The sequence below is a fragment of the Tiliqua scincoides genome, chromosome 5, assembly GCF_035046505.1.
Source record: "Tiliqua scincoides isolate rTilSci1 chromosome 5, rTilSci1.hap2, whole genome shotgun sequence".
NCBI classification, from domain to species: Eukaryota; Metazoa; Chordata; class Lepidosauria; order Squamata; family Scincidae; genus Tiliqua; species Tiliqua scincoides.
In genome coordinates this window covers 4,951,108-4,967,616 of record NC_089825.1, presented here as the reverse complement: position 1 = coordinate 4,967,616, position 16,509 = coordinate 4,951,108, and the positions used below count along the sequence as shown (strand labels likewise).

Sequence of the window (16,509 nt, the reverse complement as noted above, 5' to 3'; positions counted from 1 at the left end):
ATCTTCTGTAGGTCTACTCAGAAGTAAGTCCCATTACAGTCAATGGGGTTTACTCCCAGGAAAGCGTGGAAAGGGTTGGGCTGTTAGTAAATAAGTAAAAATATTATTCCTAGATTTTTTTTTTAAGGTCTTGTAAAGCCAGGTGGGTCCTGCTGGAGTGTCATTTTAGAAAGTGGGTCCCCGTGCAAGCGAGGTTGGGAGGCAACGCTGGCTCGGGTGGCGGAGAGCGGCCCGGGAGGAAGCCAGAAGGGGCGCTGCCCCCGAGCGCGTGGGTCTGCGCGTCACTTCCAGGGGGGCCGAGCCTCCGGCAGCCAATGCAGAGCCTCCGCGCGGGCGGAGAGGCGGCCGTCGCCCAGCGCAGCCCTTCGCACGCAAGGATCGGAGCGCGATGCAGCGCCTGAAGGTGGTCCTCGGGCACCTGCCCGCCCAGCCCCGCGCGCGCCCCTGCAGCAGCAGCAGCTTCTCCAGCAGCTTCTACTCGGCGGCGGTGGGCGACCCCGAGGACGTGGTGGTGGTGCACGGGCGCAGGACGCCCATCGGCAGGAGCAGGCGGGGCGGCCTCAAGGTACCGGGTCCTTCCCGTGGGTTGCCAGGTGCGTCTGCAGCCGCCGTGCAGAAGGGGGAATCCGGCAGGTGCAGCCCTTCCGGGAGAAGGTGCACCTGCCCAAATGCCCCCTTCTGAAGGGATGGCAACTCTGTGTCGGATCTGGTCACCCGAGGGAAGGGGTATCCCCCCCCCCCTTGTCACCTCTACAATTCCCAGGCAGGCCCTGGGGTTCTAGTCTGGATCATAACCAGACGCCTCTGGCACACACACTTGGTAGCCAGACCCTCCCCACCACACCCCTGATCATAACCAGTCCCGTCCCCCCCCCCACACACACACCTGGGTGTGGCCAGACCCTCCCCCAACACACACACCCCCCTGATCATAGCCAGGCCCCCTCAGGCACACACACCTGGGCGTAGCCAGACTCTCCCCCCAACATGCACACACCCCTGATCATAGCCAGACCCCCCAAAAACACACACACAGTGTGTGTGTGTGTGTGTGTGTGTGTGTGTGTAGGGGGGATCTGGCTATGATCCAGACCAGAGCCCCAGGGCCTGCCTGTTAACTGCAGAGGTGACAGTGGTGGCGTTGGGGGTCCCTAGGGTGACCAAATGCAATGGACAACACAGGCAGGCAAAAGGTTGGTAGGGAAGAACACCTGGATATGTTGGGGGAAAGTGCCCTAATGTGGGCTGACTGGGGTATCTTCCTGGTTGCAGGATGTACAAATGCCCGACAAGAAGTAGAGAGGCAGGAGTATAAGAGCTTTGCTGGATCAGCTCAAGGGTCCAGATTGGTATTTCTGTTGTGACTGATGAGATGTTTAAGTAAACTTGGAAGGAGGGCAACATGGACGCTTTGTGTACAGAAGTTATGAATGGCGAATGCTGGTGTGGGGCAAACAGCAGAGGGACCCGAGAAGTTACATCCTTTCCTACAACTTCTGGAATCCAAAAGGGAGAAAGGAGTTGTGATAAAATCACATGGTGGAGAGAAGATTGCAGGAAGGGAAGGATCTCTTGAGGCCTAAGAGATGACAGCCTCTCAGAGCAGAAGTTCTTCCATCCCTTTGCTGTAAAGGGGTGGAAGGACTCAAAGTCTTCCTGGGGGTATTTGGTTGGGACAGTGGAGAGGAGTGGGAGTGTCCGTGTAGAAAAACTCAAGAGGACTTGGTTTCTCTCTTTCTTACCCAGGATACTTCACCTGATGAACTACTTTCTGTAGTAATGACAGCTGTCCTTAAAGACCTGAATCTAAGTCCTGAAAAATTGGGAGATATCTGTGTTGGTGAGTAGTTCACTTGGAAGCTGCAGTGCTGTGCCTCTTTTAATTCTGGCTTTCTTTTCCCCCTCTCCAACCCCCATTTTTTGCTGAAATAATGTGGTAACATTGACATGGAGGGTTTTGGTGTCTCTTCCCAGAAGGGGAGCAGGCTGTGATCTCACTTCTCTCTTTCTCTGCCTAATGCTGTGACTGCTGCCATTTTTGTAGCCGTAGAAGTTTGTGGAAGTGCATCCTGACTGACGGATAACAAACGGATCAATCTCTTTGCACTTAGGAAACGTACTTCAACCTGGTGCTGGAGCTGCAGTAGCAAGAATTGGCCAGTTTCTAAGGTGAACTTTGTTGTTTAATGTTCTGTGAGTCCTTGGCGTCAGTTTTCTCGGTACCAAGTTCAGAGTTGCAGCTGATGCTCTCTGAGGCTTCCAGCTGGTGCCAAAGGTCAACTCTCGGGTCAAGAGGAGATCTACCAGTTCATTCCACTTCCTTGTGAATTTTGTCATGCGCTATGGGGGGCAGGTGTTAACATGGTCAGTATATTATTTCTGTTTAATTCCAGTTCATGCAAGAGACATGCAAGTGACATGCAAATGTAGTTGGGGCTGAGCACCTGCCTGGCCTGGGCCAGACCAGTAGTAAGCTGCTTATTAGAAGGACTGATGCCATGAGACCTGTACCTCCTTCTTTTCCTTTTACTAATTCCTTTAGCTGTGTTCCCTCTTCCTTCTCCCCAAAACTTTCCCTGCTTTGCCTTGGGGTCTTGTTGGAGCCACCTGAACTATTCCCTTCTTCCCTCATGTCTGCCTGCCTTTCTTCCTTCCTTTTCCCTGCCTCTTGTCCCTCTAAGGAGTTCACTCCTCCTTCTATCTGTTTCACTCCTTCCTACGATCTGTTTCCTGTTAAGGAAACTGTTGAGCTTTCCCTAACAGTTCCATCCTTGTGTGTGTGTTGACATTAGGTTCCCCTATAAGTGTAAGAGTGGGTCTGATAATTCAGAAAATCTCAGTTCAAACACTGGTTTTCTGAGCACTTTAGCACTGAGCACTTTAGCTAACAGTGGCCTGTTAGCCTCAACCATCCATTTCACCCCTGAATTACATAGACATGTCATTAGCTTTGTCATGGGGTTCCTGCATACATTGGCTTCCTCACCTTTGTATGTGCATGTTACATGTAGTGTGGAAAGTGCTGCCAGTAAGTGAGAGGTGTGGTGGTAATTGCACCTCCAGTTTATTTGATGCAAGAGAGGTAAGGGAGGAGTACTGGAGAAGGAGTTTGATAGTCACTCCATGGGCTAAGGAACAAGTAGTATCATGTTAGTTAATTTTAAATAAGTCTAAGCTGAGGTTGAAGAGGCGAAGAGAAATAGCAGCCACTTAGATTTGTCTTAAGCTTTGCCAAGGCACAGATTGCGTAAGTTTGTACATGTAGTGTGGGGTTGGTTTGACTTCCTGCACCTGTTTTAAGGGATTGAGGTGAACAACAGGTTGAAGGAAGGCACAGTTGTGGTCTGCACAGGACTCTTCATCTCCAGAAGAGTGGGGACTTGGGTGGACAAATGGCAGTTATGCTTCTCTTGGTATCTAGTAGACAGATAGTATACCTTGCAGTGTATGCTATCCCATGGCAATGTTTTTTTTGTGTGTGTTAATGGGTTTTAAGGAATGCTCATACATATTTCAAGATTGCCTCTTGACGCTGTTTTGGCAAACCTTCCAAAATGGGTTGAACCATGACGAGGTGATGTTGTGGCCATCGTTGGACCAATTCACTCCACGAAAAGCCCTTCCCTTCCCCTGCCGCTTCAACGTAGGGGTGATTTTAGTAAGTGGAAAATGGAGTGATGTTTTGAGCTTGGAGCTTTTCTGATTTGGCACCCTTGTTTTCCCCTGTTGCTATAACATATGGACTACACGCCCCCAAGCCGCATCAGATGCTTCATCCTCTTGTTGACCATGCTAGATTCAGCATGAGCCCCCTGACCCAAGTTGGTTGTCTGTCTTGCTGCATTAAATTAATACAAAATATCAGAAACTTGTATTCTCTCATCATAAGGTAGCGGTTCTCAAACTCTCAGGAAGAGTTTGAGCTGCAGTGTGTGCAGGGGGAAGGCAGCAACATGATCTCTGGATTGCGCTGCTTTGGAGGGGCACAGGGGCTTACTGCCATTTACCAGACCCTGCCGCAGCCTCCCGGGGGGGGGTGCGGCAAACTCCCACGACGGCCTCCGCAGGGCTCCCCACACTGCAGAGACCCTCAAAATCATGATCACAACCACTTCTAGTATTGGATTTGCTGACAATTTTTACTGACTCTGCAGCATACGGAGCCCTGCAAAGGCTGGCTTGGGGGCTCCCTGCAGACCCAGGAGACTGCCACTTACCAGAACCTGCAGCAAGCCCCTGTTCCCCACCAAAGCAGTGTGATCCAGCAGATTGGGTTGCTGCCTTCCCCCCTCCCCGCCCCTTAAGGAAGCAGAGGCCAGGGATCTCTGGCTGGGGCGTAGCAATTCCCCAGTCTGAGACCACTGCCATAAGGAATTCCTAAAACTAGCTATTCCATCAAAGTGTGAATTGGCAATCTTGAGAGAGGTTTTCCAGCTCTGTTCCCATGGTCATAAATTGCTTTGTGTTTTGATTTAGTGGCATTCCAGAGACTGTGCCCTTATCGGCTGTTAACAGGCAGTGTTCATCAGGGTTGCAAGCTGTGATCAATATAGCTGGTAAGTAGGGGGCTGGTGTCTGCATTCTGTGCCAAAAAAGCATCTCTCCTCAAAATGAAGCCCTTCAGGAACAGAAATAGTTAGCATGTCACCTACTCGCTTTGCATCTGTACCCCCAATACTCCAGGTTTTACAGGAACTGGAAATTTGGATTGATGGCAGAAGATGGGGGCCAAAATTAGAATGTGGAAGTGGAGGTCAGGAGGTCCAGAAGTTCTTCTTGCAACTATTGATGCAATCACCTGTTGCAGTCACAACTTGCACATCTCTGAATTACATTCAGAACCATAAGGGCTAGGAATTCGATTTTTATAAATAAAAACCTGGATTTTCAGGCACCCATATTTGGTAGCAAACGCAAGACTCATCACAAAATTCTACTTGTTTGGGATCAGAACAGGCATCAGAACTTGTTTGATCAGAACAGGTGACAATTTGATAGGTTGACTTAAATCTGCGGAAGCTGGGCTTCCAGTGCAGTGTGTGTGTTGGTTCCTGTTGATAGATGGAACTGGGAGATCTTCTGTGAATGTTTCTTTCAGAGTGAGTGCTTTTAAATTTAACTGTGAGTGAGTCCAGGAAAATCTAACTTTCCCCCTGTGTGCTGTATTGGGAGAAGTTATCTTGAGTCAGTTTAAAACGCTGATTGAATTTATCTGCAGGTGGCATCAGAAATGGCTCGTATGACATTGGCCTGGCTTGTGGGTAAGACCATTTTGTTTGCCTGTTTTCTGTCCTACTCTTTCCATGCAATCCCTTGCCCCTCTATAACCTCATTCGTGCAGCCTCTGTAGGCAGACCTTGCAATCTGTTATGAGACAGCTGTTGGGGGGGGACTCCCTCAAAACTGGTGCGTTTTCAGGAATGTATAAAGCTACGTGTGGGTTTAAACTGCTTGACATGTTAGTGGTGGTTATGGTGCAACAAGTCCATTTCTTATTCAAGCGAATAAGAAATGTGGAAGAATAACTGTTATCTCTCATCAGGCATTTGCACAGGATGTAACTCCTGTTTCATTTCTGACTCTGCTTGTGGGGGTTCATATACTTACCACCTTCACTCCTATAGCCATCTTGTTGGGTACATTGCCACCCTTCATTTTACCACTCTGGCTTGTGTTTTTCTTGGCAGAGTTTGCTCCTTTTTGTGTTAATCAAATGAGAAAAACACTGATGTACTTTGGAGGGCATTTTAAAAAACAAACACTTGCACATTGGGTCAAAAACAGTGGCAATTATTTTCCTGGTTGAATGTAAAATCTGTTCTTTTGATTAGACCAGTGATTTTCAGCATTTTTTTTTCTTTTGGCACATTGACCTTTATGATCTTCTCTATGTTCTTTGCCTCTTGTGATGTCCCTTTTTGTGTCTGGGAGACTCTTCCGGGTTCTGCAGCCCTGTCTGTAGGGCAACTGTCTGTAGTAACAAATTGGCTCTGCTGGTGGAGGAAGAAGGACAGACAATTTGTTACTAGTTACCCTACAGAGCTGCAGAATCTGGAAGAGTTTTTCAGTGGTTCAAAGAGTTTTTCATTGTGCTCCAAACTCTCGCATCTCACCTGTGGACCTTTTGCAGCACACCAATATGCTGTGGCACACTGGCTGAAAATCACTGGGTTACACAAATAATATGGGGGGCTGGAAGAAGAGAGAGATAGTGAGTGAAGTTTTATGCCCCTTGGAAAGGAGACTTTGTTGTAGGTGGATGTCATGGCTTTGTTTTAATGTTTCGTAATCTGCAAGTCAGTTTCCGCAGCACAGCCAAACTATTGCATTTGAAAATGTCGGGCAAAGGTTGAAAGCTCTGGGATTCTGGACTTGAGCACTCTGTTGCAAGAAGCTTTCTGTTACGCAGTGCAAGATGAATGTCGCCACTTGCCTGCGCACGGCTTGATTTGGGAAAGACCTGGTCCACTTCTTGAGGCTGAGCAGTGTATTATTGTAGCAAACTTTCCATCAGCCTGCTAGGGAACGTTGGTCTTTTCTTTACTGTTTAGGGCAGGGGTGTCAAAAATAAGGCCCAAAGGCTGAATATAGCCCCCCCAGCAATTATTCACCCCTTGCTATAATCGGGCTCTCCCAGCTTGTTAATTGGGCTCTTTCATATCTTGAAGATATGAGCTGCGCGTTTTCTGCCATTTGCAGCTAATGAGTTTCCATATGAGAACAAAGTGCTTATTTCTGGCCATCGTCTGCTTAATGATGTCACTTCCTGCTTAATGACGTCACTTCTGGTCCTCAGCAGGCACCACGAATACAAACTTTGGCCCTCTGTATGAAACAAGTTTGACATTCCTGGTTTAGGGGTTCAGTTAAGAAATACAAGAAATTTTAGATTCTGGTTCAGTCCTAATTCACTGGGGAAAAACTTTGATCTGGTTTTGTTTGGCTTGATTTCCTGCTTCAGGCAGTGAGTTCATATTTCTATCATGGGAAGGTGTGGAATCAAAGTGTTTCCTTGTTCAGTGGATTGCCTTTTTCAGGGGTTCTTCTAGGGGTGTTTCATACTAATGAAGTTCAAAAAAGTGTGTCTGCCTTTCTGGTTTTCAGAGTAGAAAGTATGTCTCTGCGCAGCAACGAGCTTGGAGATGTCAGTTCTCGTCTAATGGACAATAGCAAAGCCAGAGACTGTCTGATTCCAATGGGGTAAGCATTTCTGGACTGGCATTTTTAGTTATGCTTTTAGTGTAGTTAGTGGGCAGTGACTGGGTGGGATCAGAGCCATACAACTTGACACTGGCACCTTCCTTAATGCTGCTGCCAATTTATGTCATGGCAAGAAAGTCCATGCTTTGCATAAGGTATTGCAGCTTCTCTGTCAAATGATGTAAATTTAGCACATGCACGCAGCTATTTTTTCCTTGCATGACTTATTCTGAGGTCAAGAGCATAGCATAGCCTTGCTTAGTATGTGCTCAATACCCCTTTCCACCTCCTTTGGGTGCTTCACTGGAGATTAGTCTCACACTTTTAGGCTTTCTTTGGCAGCACGGTGGCCTGGATCAGGGTGGCCAATCCACAGCACACCACATGCCCCTTTTTATGTAGAGAATACTGAACGTGCCACTCCACCTTAATGTTGCATTTAGCGTTTACCACAATAGCTAAATAAAGCCTCCAAGTTCAAGGGCAGTATATTTCCGAGTGCCAGAAGGTACAGAGCAAGAAACAAGGGGAGTGATGTTGCCTACCTGGGCTTTCCAAAAACACCTGGCTGACTGCCGATGAGACCAGAAGACCATGAGACCATGCGGCCTGCATGGACCTTTAGTCCAGCCCAGCAGGACCTGTTCCACGGTCCATATAATGTGTATTCATTGCCCTTCTGCTGGGCCACTAGGGCTTTACTGATCTCATTGGCCATCTCTGTGCTGCCCGCTTGGCCCCCGCTGCCTTCTGCAGCCCACCCCTCGCTTTGTCAGCACTCCATCAATACCGGCCTTCTTAGGTGAGTGACTCCCCAGCTCACTAGCATCCACCCTATTGACTTTCTCTCCTGTCCATATTCTTTTTCTGCCTTTCTCCCCATTTTCCCATCAGAGCACATCAAGCAGAATAGCTGTGGCTGCCCTGAGTGTGCCCATTACAGCATTAGAAACTTGGGGGGGTGTTGTGTAAGGAATAGCAAAGAAATCAAACAGACTGTAAACTACTGCAGTGCTTTCTTTGTTAAAATATTTTTCAAAAATATATGGTGACTTGATGTGTGCCTCTTAGAAAGTGTCCACATGCCACAGGTTGGCCACCCCTAGGCGGGATAATTGGTTTTTGATTATAAAAACAAAAGCTGTTTATAAAAGCTGATATAAAAACATCTTGGGATGTTGCATCTTGCATGAGAGTATCCACATTTATTTCCTTGCCCTGCCTGGTTCTTCTGAATTGTTTCCCAGGACAGGGCCAGTTGAAAGCCAGGGTTGTCTTGTTCCCTGATTTGTCTGGGATAGCAATAAGCCATTCATCCAGAAAGATATTCTGCATACTAATCTTGTTTTTCAGGATTACCTCGGAGAATGTGGCAGAAAGGTTTGGCATTTCTCGGAAAAAGCAAGACGCCTTTGCCTTGGCTTCCCAGCAAAAGTAAATGATATTGTTTTTCCTTCCCCACACACTGTCGGTCATAGAACAGAATTCAGCTCTACCCCTTCCTCTTCCAGTCTCCCCAGCATGCCTGCTTCTATGTGCTTTCTGTCACTCATATAGGCTGTGGTTCTTATATTTTCTGTGCAAAAATCCCAAATACAAACCAGCTTGTTGATTGACTTGAGTTTTAGAGGTCCATGTTGTTTAGTGTGGTGTTAAGTCAGTGGACAGCATGCATGTGGGTGGCTAGACAATGCTGGATCACCCTGAGGGACACTAGAGAGGGTGTGTATGTCCAGACTCATACTATTGGTGGTGCCAAAGCAAAGCATTGGAACTCTGCATTTTCTCTGAGGAAGGCAAAGGTCCAAAGTCTCAATGGCCTGGCAGTGGCTTTCCTGGTTACACAAAAGTATGCAAGTCTTTGCTGTAAGTGATCACAGATAGACAGCCCACTTCAGTTACTTTGTTTTCTCATGACAGGCATGTCAGATCTTTTGTTGACTGGAGCTCAAACGACACACTGGAGCAGACTTGGGTTTCAGTCAATCATGCATAAAGCAGATGGGGGACAGTCATGAGAGGCACATGGGTGAAAGGAGCTGCACCCTCTCTCTCCCTCCCCATCACTAGACTTATCTCCTTGCACCCTCTTCAGCTGTGCTGACCATTTTGCCTGCCAAGTTCATTTCTAGTACTGGAGCCCAGCTGGGGAAGAAAAGAGTTCTGATGACTGTGGGGAGGTAAACCAGAGGGCTGTTTGGCTCACCTCACTTATGTGCTTCCCCTGCTCTGAAAAACAGGCCCACCTTCTGTGTTGGAACAGATGAAGGTGTCCCATCATGTGTTGCTTGAGCCCTACTGCCCAGGTCTGCCAGTAGCATCAGTGGGGAATCTGCGCACCCACCTCTTAGAAGCAACATGCTTTGTTTTCTAACAGTGAGAACAGTCCACTGAATAGTCCCAATTAACATCATGGCACATGCAGGGTAGAAGACAGGTGTGTTGGTTTCAGGGCACAGTTTGGTAAGGTCTGTTGCTGCGTAGCTCTACTCGCTTCAAGGGACTTCCTGCACAAGCACCACTGAAATGAGTTCGAGGAAAGGGAGTTGCCTGCTTGGGCTGTTCTGAAGCATAAATTCAGTAAGCGCACAACTCCTCCTTGCCCTATTTTTGTCCTAGATCAGATAATTCCTAGACTCACACATTGGGGAATCTGCTATCTTGTGGCTGCATCCTGAGCTTAGTGGAGCCACACTGCTGGTTTTATAAAGTTCTCTGTAAAAGGGATTGTATGTTTTGTGCTTCCAGAGCTTCTCGAGCCCAGCAGATGGGATGGTTTAAAAGTGAGATTGTTCCTGTGACAACCACTGTCACTGATGACCAGGGCAATCAGAAGACAATTACTGTGCTCCAGGATGAAGGGATCAGGCCAAGTACCACATTGGAGGGGTTGGCCAAGCTGAAGCCGGCCTTCAAGGAGGATGGAAGCACGACAGCCGGTAGGCACCATGAACATGGGTTGGATGAATTGGAAGTGAAACACGGAGCATTTGGAAAAGCTGGAGTGGTTTTGTATTCTGTGCCAAAGAAGCCTGCAGAATTGGAGCCCCGAGAACAGATTGCAGGGAGTTAAACCAGTGGGTGATTTGGCTCACCTCGCTTGTGTACCCCAATAACTGTCCAAATGGCTGAAATATATGCTCTTCCAGCCGATCCCTGAAATATGCTGAGCTGCCGTAAGATGTGATGAACCATGAGCACAGTAAAGCAAGAAAAGCTGTCAACAAAATAGTGAAGCAAGCTGCTACTTCTCTGTTGGATTAGATTTTCTCTCTAATGTAATAGAAACATGTTTCTGTGTTAACTACAGTTAACATAGCAGGTCAAATTAAAAATATCAGAAGAGCCCCACTAGACCAGGCCAAGGGCCCATCTAGTCTAGCTTCCTGTATCTCACAGTGGCCCACCTGATCATACTGAACTCTTAAGTCAATTACTGTCAGTGGAATTGGCTGGTGAATGTTTCTGAAACAATACAAGCAGTCGAAACTCCCTTGACCTCATCGCCTTAGGATGGGGAATGGATTCCATTCTTGTCTTATGGCTAACTGTGCCTAGCAGTACCGAAGTCTTCCCCGGTGAGCCCCAAAAAGTATTGTGTTATCTCTTCTCACAGGTAACTCCAGCCAAGTTAGCGATGGTGCTGCTGCAGTTCTCCTGGCGAAACGTGCCAAAGCATCGCAGCTGGGCCTTCCTGTTCTTGGGGTGTTGAGATCGTTTGCTGTGGTTGGAGTCCCGCCTGATGTTATGGGCATAGGGCCAGCTTATGCCATTCCAGTGGCGTTGGAAAAGGCTGGTAAGAATTGACGTTGCCAGGTCGGGTTGGTCAAGTGATGCAATACTCTTCTATAAGTCTCTGGGAGTTTTCAAGGTGTTTGGGTTTCCAAATAGAGATCTGTGTTTGTGGTGTTGATGAAGGTGCAGATGTGGTGAGGGAGCAGATTCATATTTGTATAAATGTATCTTCTCAATCCACGCAGATTGAGGTCAATGCACATGGATTAGTTGTGGCCAGTTGCCATGTGCAAATGGTACTGCAATACCAGCAATTTGCATGTGTGCTGATTCAGTTCATAAAAGTGTTTTGCTACAACCAAGCCCCATTTATGCGTTGGGTGGATGAGTTTGTGTCACATTGACGAAAGGAACATGGTTGCCCAGCAGTCGGTTTGTTTTGGCATGGCATTTGCAGTTTCCTTTCTCTGGGATGATATGTATCCTCTTTCCACCTGAAATTTGTTATCTGTTATTAACACAATTTACTGTTTTTTCCCTGCAGCTGATTGTTTAATTTTTGGATTGCTTTTACGTAGTGTGCCAGTTGTTTTACTGATAGGGGAAACTTTTAAAAAAGTCACTGTAGAAACTAGCATGTGTGTGCAGCTAAGTAGAGCTGTATAAACTTTGAGTCTGAAATTGAACACTGGACAGGTTTAGCTGTTGGTGCTGGACAGGTTTAGCAATATGGCATATGGTAACTATTTTCTTGGATTTCTTTATTTGGAGAAATTGAGAGACCAACAGTGACAGATAAATTTGTGAAGGGCAGACATATTTGGGGCTTTCAAATCTTTATGACCTAAATAAGCTACAAATCTGTGGATTTCTGGTGTGGTGGGGAGGGCATGTAACCACCTCATTTTAAAGCATTAGGATTTGTAATCTTTTATACTAATACGAAAAGCTCACTTGAGTGTTTTGCCCTTCTCTAACATGCAGGTTTGTCTGTGGATGATATTGACATATTTGAAATCAATGAAGCCTTCGCTAGTCAGGTAAGATTTGCCGATTGTTAAATTCATTTTCTTCGGAGGAATTGTCTCCCTCTTTGTATTTTCATGCCAGAAGTACTGAATGGAGTCAGGCTTCTTACAGAGGTGACAGGCTTTGTTAAACCAAAGGCCCATCACCACCACTTTCTTGTGTTGGCAACAAGATGCACTAAAACATTGTTAAAAATAAGACTTTAATTGCAGTCATCAAGAAAGGTGGAAATGGACTTCAGGCTGTTGGTTACTGGCTTCTAGTCTTTCTTACCGCAGTGTGAACCACATGCACTGAAAGAGTTGTATGTGCAGTATGTGTTCATCTGTATACGTGACTTGTATGTGCAGAGACTTCCTCTTGGCCTGCCATTTGCTTCATTCTTAGTTCTGCCTCGTTGTTCTTCCTGACAATTCCTGCTGCATTGCTTTAATCCTGTAGATCAGTGGTTCTCAAACCAGTGAGTCGCAACCCACCCAGTTTGTGTAACGCTTCCTCTGCCCCTTTGAGGGGCGGGGGAAGGGGAGGGAGGCAGCGACGCAATCCCCAGGATCACGTCGCGAAGGGGGACGAGGGGGGGGGGTGCTTTGCACTTACTTTCAGAAGGCAGGGCTGCTGCAGGCTACATGAGGTGTGGGCAGCCCTGCACAGCACTCACTAAAAGCGGGCGCAAAGCACTTCCTTCTTGCAGGAGGTGCTTTGTGCCTGCTTTTAGCAAATGTTCCAAGCCTCAGGGAGTGCTGTGCAGGGCTGCTCGCACCTCCTGTAGCCTGCTGCAGCCCTGCCTTCTGAAAGTACAAAATGCCCCCCCTTAGTGATGCAATCCTGGGAATCACAAGAACTTACTGCAGGAGTAAAGTTCCCTTAAAGTCTGAGAACCACTGCTGTAAGTTGACAGAACTGATTCTTAGTAAGGTGGAGTTTCAGGGTTTTTGTTAATCTACCCACTTGTTACTGGGAAGTGTATTAAGAACATAAGAACAGCCCCACTGGATCAGGCCATAGGCCCATCTAGTCCAGCTTCCTGTATCTCACAGCAGCCCACCAAATGCCCCAGGGAGCACACCAGATAACAAGAGACCTCATCCTGGTGCCCTCCCTTGCATCTGGCATTCTGACATAACCCATTTCTAAAATCAGGAGGTTGCGCATACACATCATGGCTTGTACCCCATAATGGATTTTTCCTCCAGAAACTTGTCCAATCCCCTTTTAAAGGCATCTAGGCTAGACGCCAGCACCACATCCTGTGTTAAGGAGTTCCACAGACCAACCACACGCTGAGTAAAGAAATATTTTCTTTTGTCTGTCCTAACCTGCCCAACACTCAATTTTAGTGGATGTCCCCTGGTTCTGGTGTTATGTGAGAGTGTAAAGAGCATCTCCCTATCCACTCTGTCCATCCCCTGCATAATTTTGTATGTCTCAATCATGCCCCCCCTCAGGCGTCTCTTTTCTAGGCTGAAGAGGCCCAAACGCCGTAGCCTTTCCTCATAAGGAAGGTGCCCCAGCCCCGTAATCATCTTAGTCGCTCTTTTGCACCTTTTCCATTTCCACTATGTCTTTTTTGAGATGCGGTGACCAGAACTCGACACAATACTCCAGGTGTGGCCTTACCATAGATTTGTACAACGGCATTATAATACTAGCCGTTTTGTTCTCAATACCCTTCCTAATGATCCCAAGCATAGAATTGGCCTTCTTCACTGCTGCCGCACATTGGGTCGACACTTTAATCGACCTGTCCACCACCACCCCAAGATCTCTCTCCTGATCTGTCACAGGTATTCTGCCTGTGGTGAGGGGTAATAGTCGAATAAGTGAAATGGCAATTTCCTGCTACAAGAGTTTTAGTGGGAAGAAGATACACCAAACCCCCCAGCACATGGGGATCTGGCAATCCTCCTTCCTGATACCAATATTACTATTGTAGGATATTCCATCATGCACTCCTTTTTATTATGCAGCTGGCTATGGAGTAGCTTTAGCAGTAATAGACATGCTCCCACGTATATTCTGGGGTTTGGGGAATGCTGGATATGTGGTGTGAATTCAAAGAAATGGTCCACCCATTGAGAGTGTCTGTGTTCTTTAGTGACAAAATCATATATTCTCCTGTACTGCATGGCAGGATGGAGATGCTGAATAATGTCAAGGCACAGTGAAATACGGTACATTTGTTGAAAATGGGAAATCTCTATAAAAATGTCTGGAAGTCTTGGGAGAAGCCATTTGACAATCTGGATGTTAAGAACTTGAGCCAAGCTGGTTCCTGAAGATGTTCTTGATCTGGTGTCCCTGCAGGCGGTCTACTGTGTGGAGAAGCTTGGCATCCCCATGGAGAAGGTGAACCCCTGTGGTGGTGCTATCGCTTTGGGGCACCCTCTGGGTTGCACTGGAACTCGGCAAGTTGTCACTCTACTCAATGAAATGAAGCGCAGAGGGAAGAGGTGAGCAGTGAACTGAACTGTTGGCACTTTAGCCCAGGGGTCTCTAAACTTTTCGGCCAAAGGGCCACATCAAGTACCTGGCAGTGTTGAGAGCCAGAAAAAAACGTTAAAAACAAAATTTATATACATTAGAGATAGAACTTGAATGAATGAATGAATCAATGAATGAATGTGCTCCAATCTCCAGGATTTCTCCAAGCACCAACACAGCCCAAGAAATAAAGCACACACTTAAATGGACCCCCATTCCCCTACCCCACAAGCACAACTCTGGTTGTGTTTGGTCAACTGGGCCAGAGGCACTCAGAGGATCAGAGGCTGGACACGGGCCAGAGAGAGGCTCTCTGTGGGGCACATCTGGTCCCCGGTCCTGAGTTTCAAGACTTCTGCTTTAACTTATAATTAACACTGCATGTTACTGGTAAATGCTTGGGATACTTTGTGTAAACCTAGATCAGGAAGATACACCGAGATCAGTAAGTAATGTGGTGTGAGGATGTTGAGCAAACAGAGAAACTGCCTTCTAGTTTCTCAAGCAGACAAACCCGTTCTGGAGTTGGAACTTGCAAAACCCGATTTTCTGCAGGTTCTGAAGTGGCAAGCAAGAGTATCGGTTTAAGGTATTTTGCAGAGTGGGAGGAAATGCTTGCACTAATGTGTGCTCTCTTTGCAGAGGGTATGGTGTGGTCTCCATGTGCATTGGAACAGGCATGGGAGCTGCTGCGGTGTTTGAGTATTCAGGGAACTGAACTCCAGCCTGCCAGAAACAACCCAATACCTGAAAGACTGGAATCTTCTGGCAACTGAATGGTGAATTGGTGAAGCCAATGGAATAGCTTTGTGAATCTGTCCAGTGACAAGACTCCTGCGGGTTAGATGCATCACACACAGCTCTCCTCCCAACCTGTCGCCCTCTATAAGTGGCTGAGATACTGGCACAACAGCATGTGCTTAGGCTCCTGGGGGATCCATCCAGGGCTTCTAGTGAAAACAGACTTGCCCTGGTGGTGCAGTGGAGAGACTTTGGCTAAGCCACCCCCTTCTCTGAGAGGAACTTGTCTTGGGCTCAGCTACCTTAAGGAACCGACTGTATGCTTGGGAGTGGGATGCAGCAAACTCATAGCTATTTCGGTTGGATATGCTAACTGGGTGAGAAGCACTGGGCCCCTTGCAGTTTAGTCCCCTTGTAAGCAACCTGCTGGGTAGAAGTGCAAATTGTGGAATAACTAATGAAGAGGAGAGGGGGCTTTGCTCAGGGAAGCATTAGTAGCAAGTAATTTCAGTGAGGAGGGCAAATGAATAATCATACCTGGAAAGAGCACTAGCAGATTGTGATGTCTAATGTTCTGTCCTAGCTAAGAACTGGCTACTAATCTATACTTAATCCTGCCTCTAGCCTGGGACACTCCCAGGGTTTCACCACCTGCTCACTAGGCTGAACTGATGATTGACTATAAATTCTTTCACTTACCTTTCAAATAAGTGATTAAATTTAAATTGACAAAATCTCAGCATGTTTGCTTTTTTGAGATTCTTGGAAATGGGCAAGAGAACTTGGAGAAAACAAAAAGCTATCACTAGAAACTGTTCTTTTATAACAAGAATACCTCAGAAACAAATATGCCTTAACTGACTTTCTGTACAGGTCAGATTCTTGAGATTTCACTAACCTGCTGCCTAAAAGTGGCACATTTTTGTAGATTCAATTAATTCCAGCATGGATTCAGAACTCCACTCTAGGTGCTGGCAATGGCCAAGGGACGATGGCTGACTCCAACTATCCATGCCAGGAGGCTACTGCTGGGCAAGGCCTGGCAGTGCCTTCAAAGCCAAAACCTGAATCTGGGCTTTCATAACGAGACCCAAGGTGCCTGGCTGTGACTTGGGCAGATGCTACCTGAGGGCTGGTGGGGCAGCTGGTAAGCCACTGGAGAGCTTTTTCCTCTTGAGGCCAGCAGCTGCTAAATGCTCCCAAGAGGCAGGACCTCTACAGCCTGGTTCAGTTTGCTTTTGGGAAGGAGGAAAACACTTCTGCCCCTCCCAAGCCATGGCAAGAATGGCAGGTTAAGGAAGAACTGCTCTTGCCATTCATAAT

At 47.1% G+C, this 16,509-nt stretch overlaps 1 protein-coding gene across 1 annotated transcript; it reads left to right on the top strand.

The window, feature by feature from the left end:
* Positions 1–313: 313 nt before the first annotated feature.
* ACAA1 (acetyl-CoA acyltransferase 1) lies at positions 314–15,523 on the top strand. Its single transcript, XM_066627654.1, has 12 exons — positions 314–565; positions 1,747–1,840; positions 2,112–2,169; positions 4,477–4,556; positions 5,219–5,261; positions 7,105–7,200; positions 8,554–8,634; positions 9,949–10,139; positions 10,817–10,996; positions 11,920–11,975; positions 14,269–14,414; positions 15,088–15,523. Exons 1-12 carry the CDS (start codon positions 389–391, stop codon positions 15,161–15,163), a joined length of 1,278 nt encoding a protein of 425 aa, XP_066483751.1. The 5' UTR covers positions 314–388; the 3' UTR covers positions 15,164–15,523.
* Positions 15,524–16,509: the final 986 nt, after the last annotated feature.

Bases quoted from the DNA above. Each gene is read 5' to 3' on its own strand.
- ACAA1 (XM_066627654.1), top strand. From the start codon at position 389: ATGCAGCGCCTGAAGGTGGTCCTCGGGCACCTGCCCGCCCAGCCCCGC. The intron at 4,557-5,218 runs GTAAGTAGGGGG...ATTTATCTGCAG, and splicing joins AGCTGTGATCAATATAGCTG to GTGGCATCAGAAATGGCTCG. The intron at 10,997-11,919 runs GTAAGAATTGAC...TCTAACATGCAG, and splicing joins AGTGGCGTTGGAAAAGGCTG to GTTTGTCTGTGGATGATATT.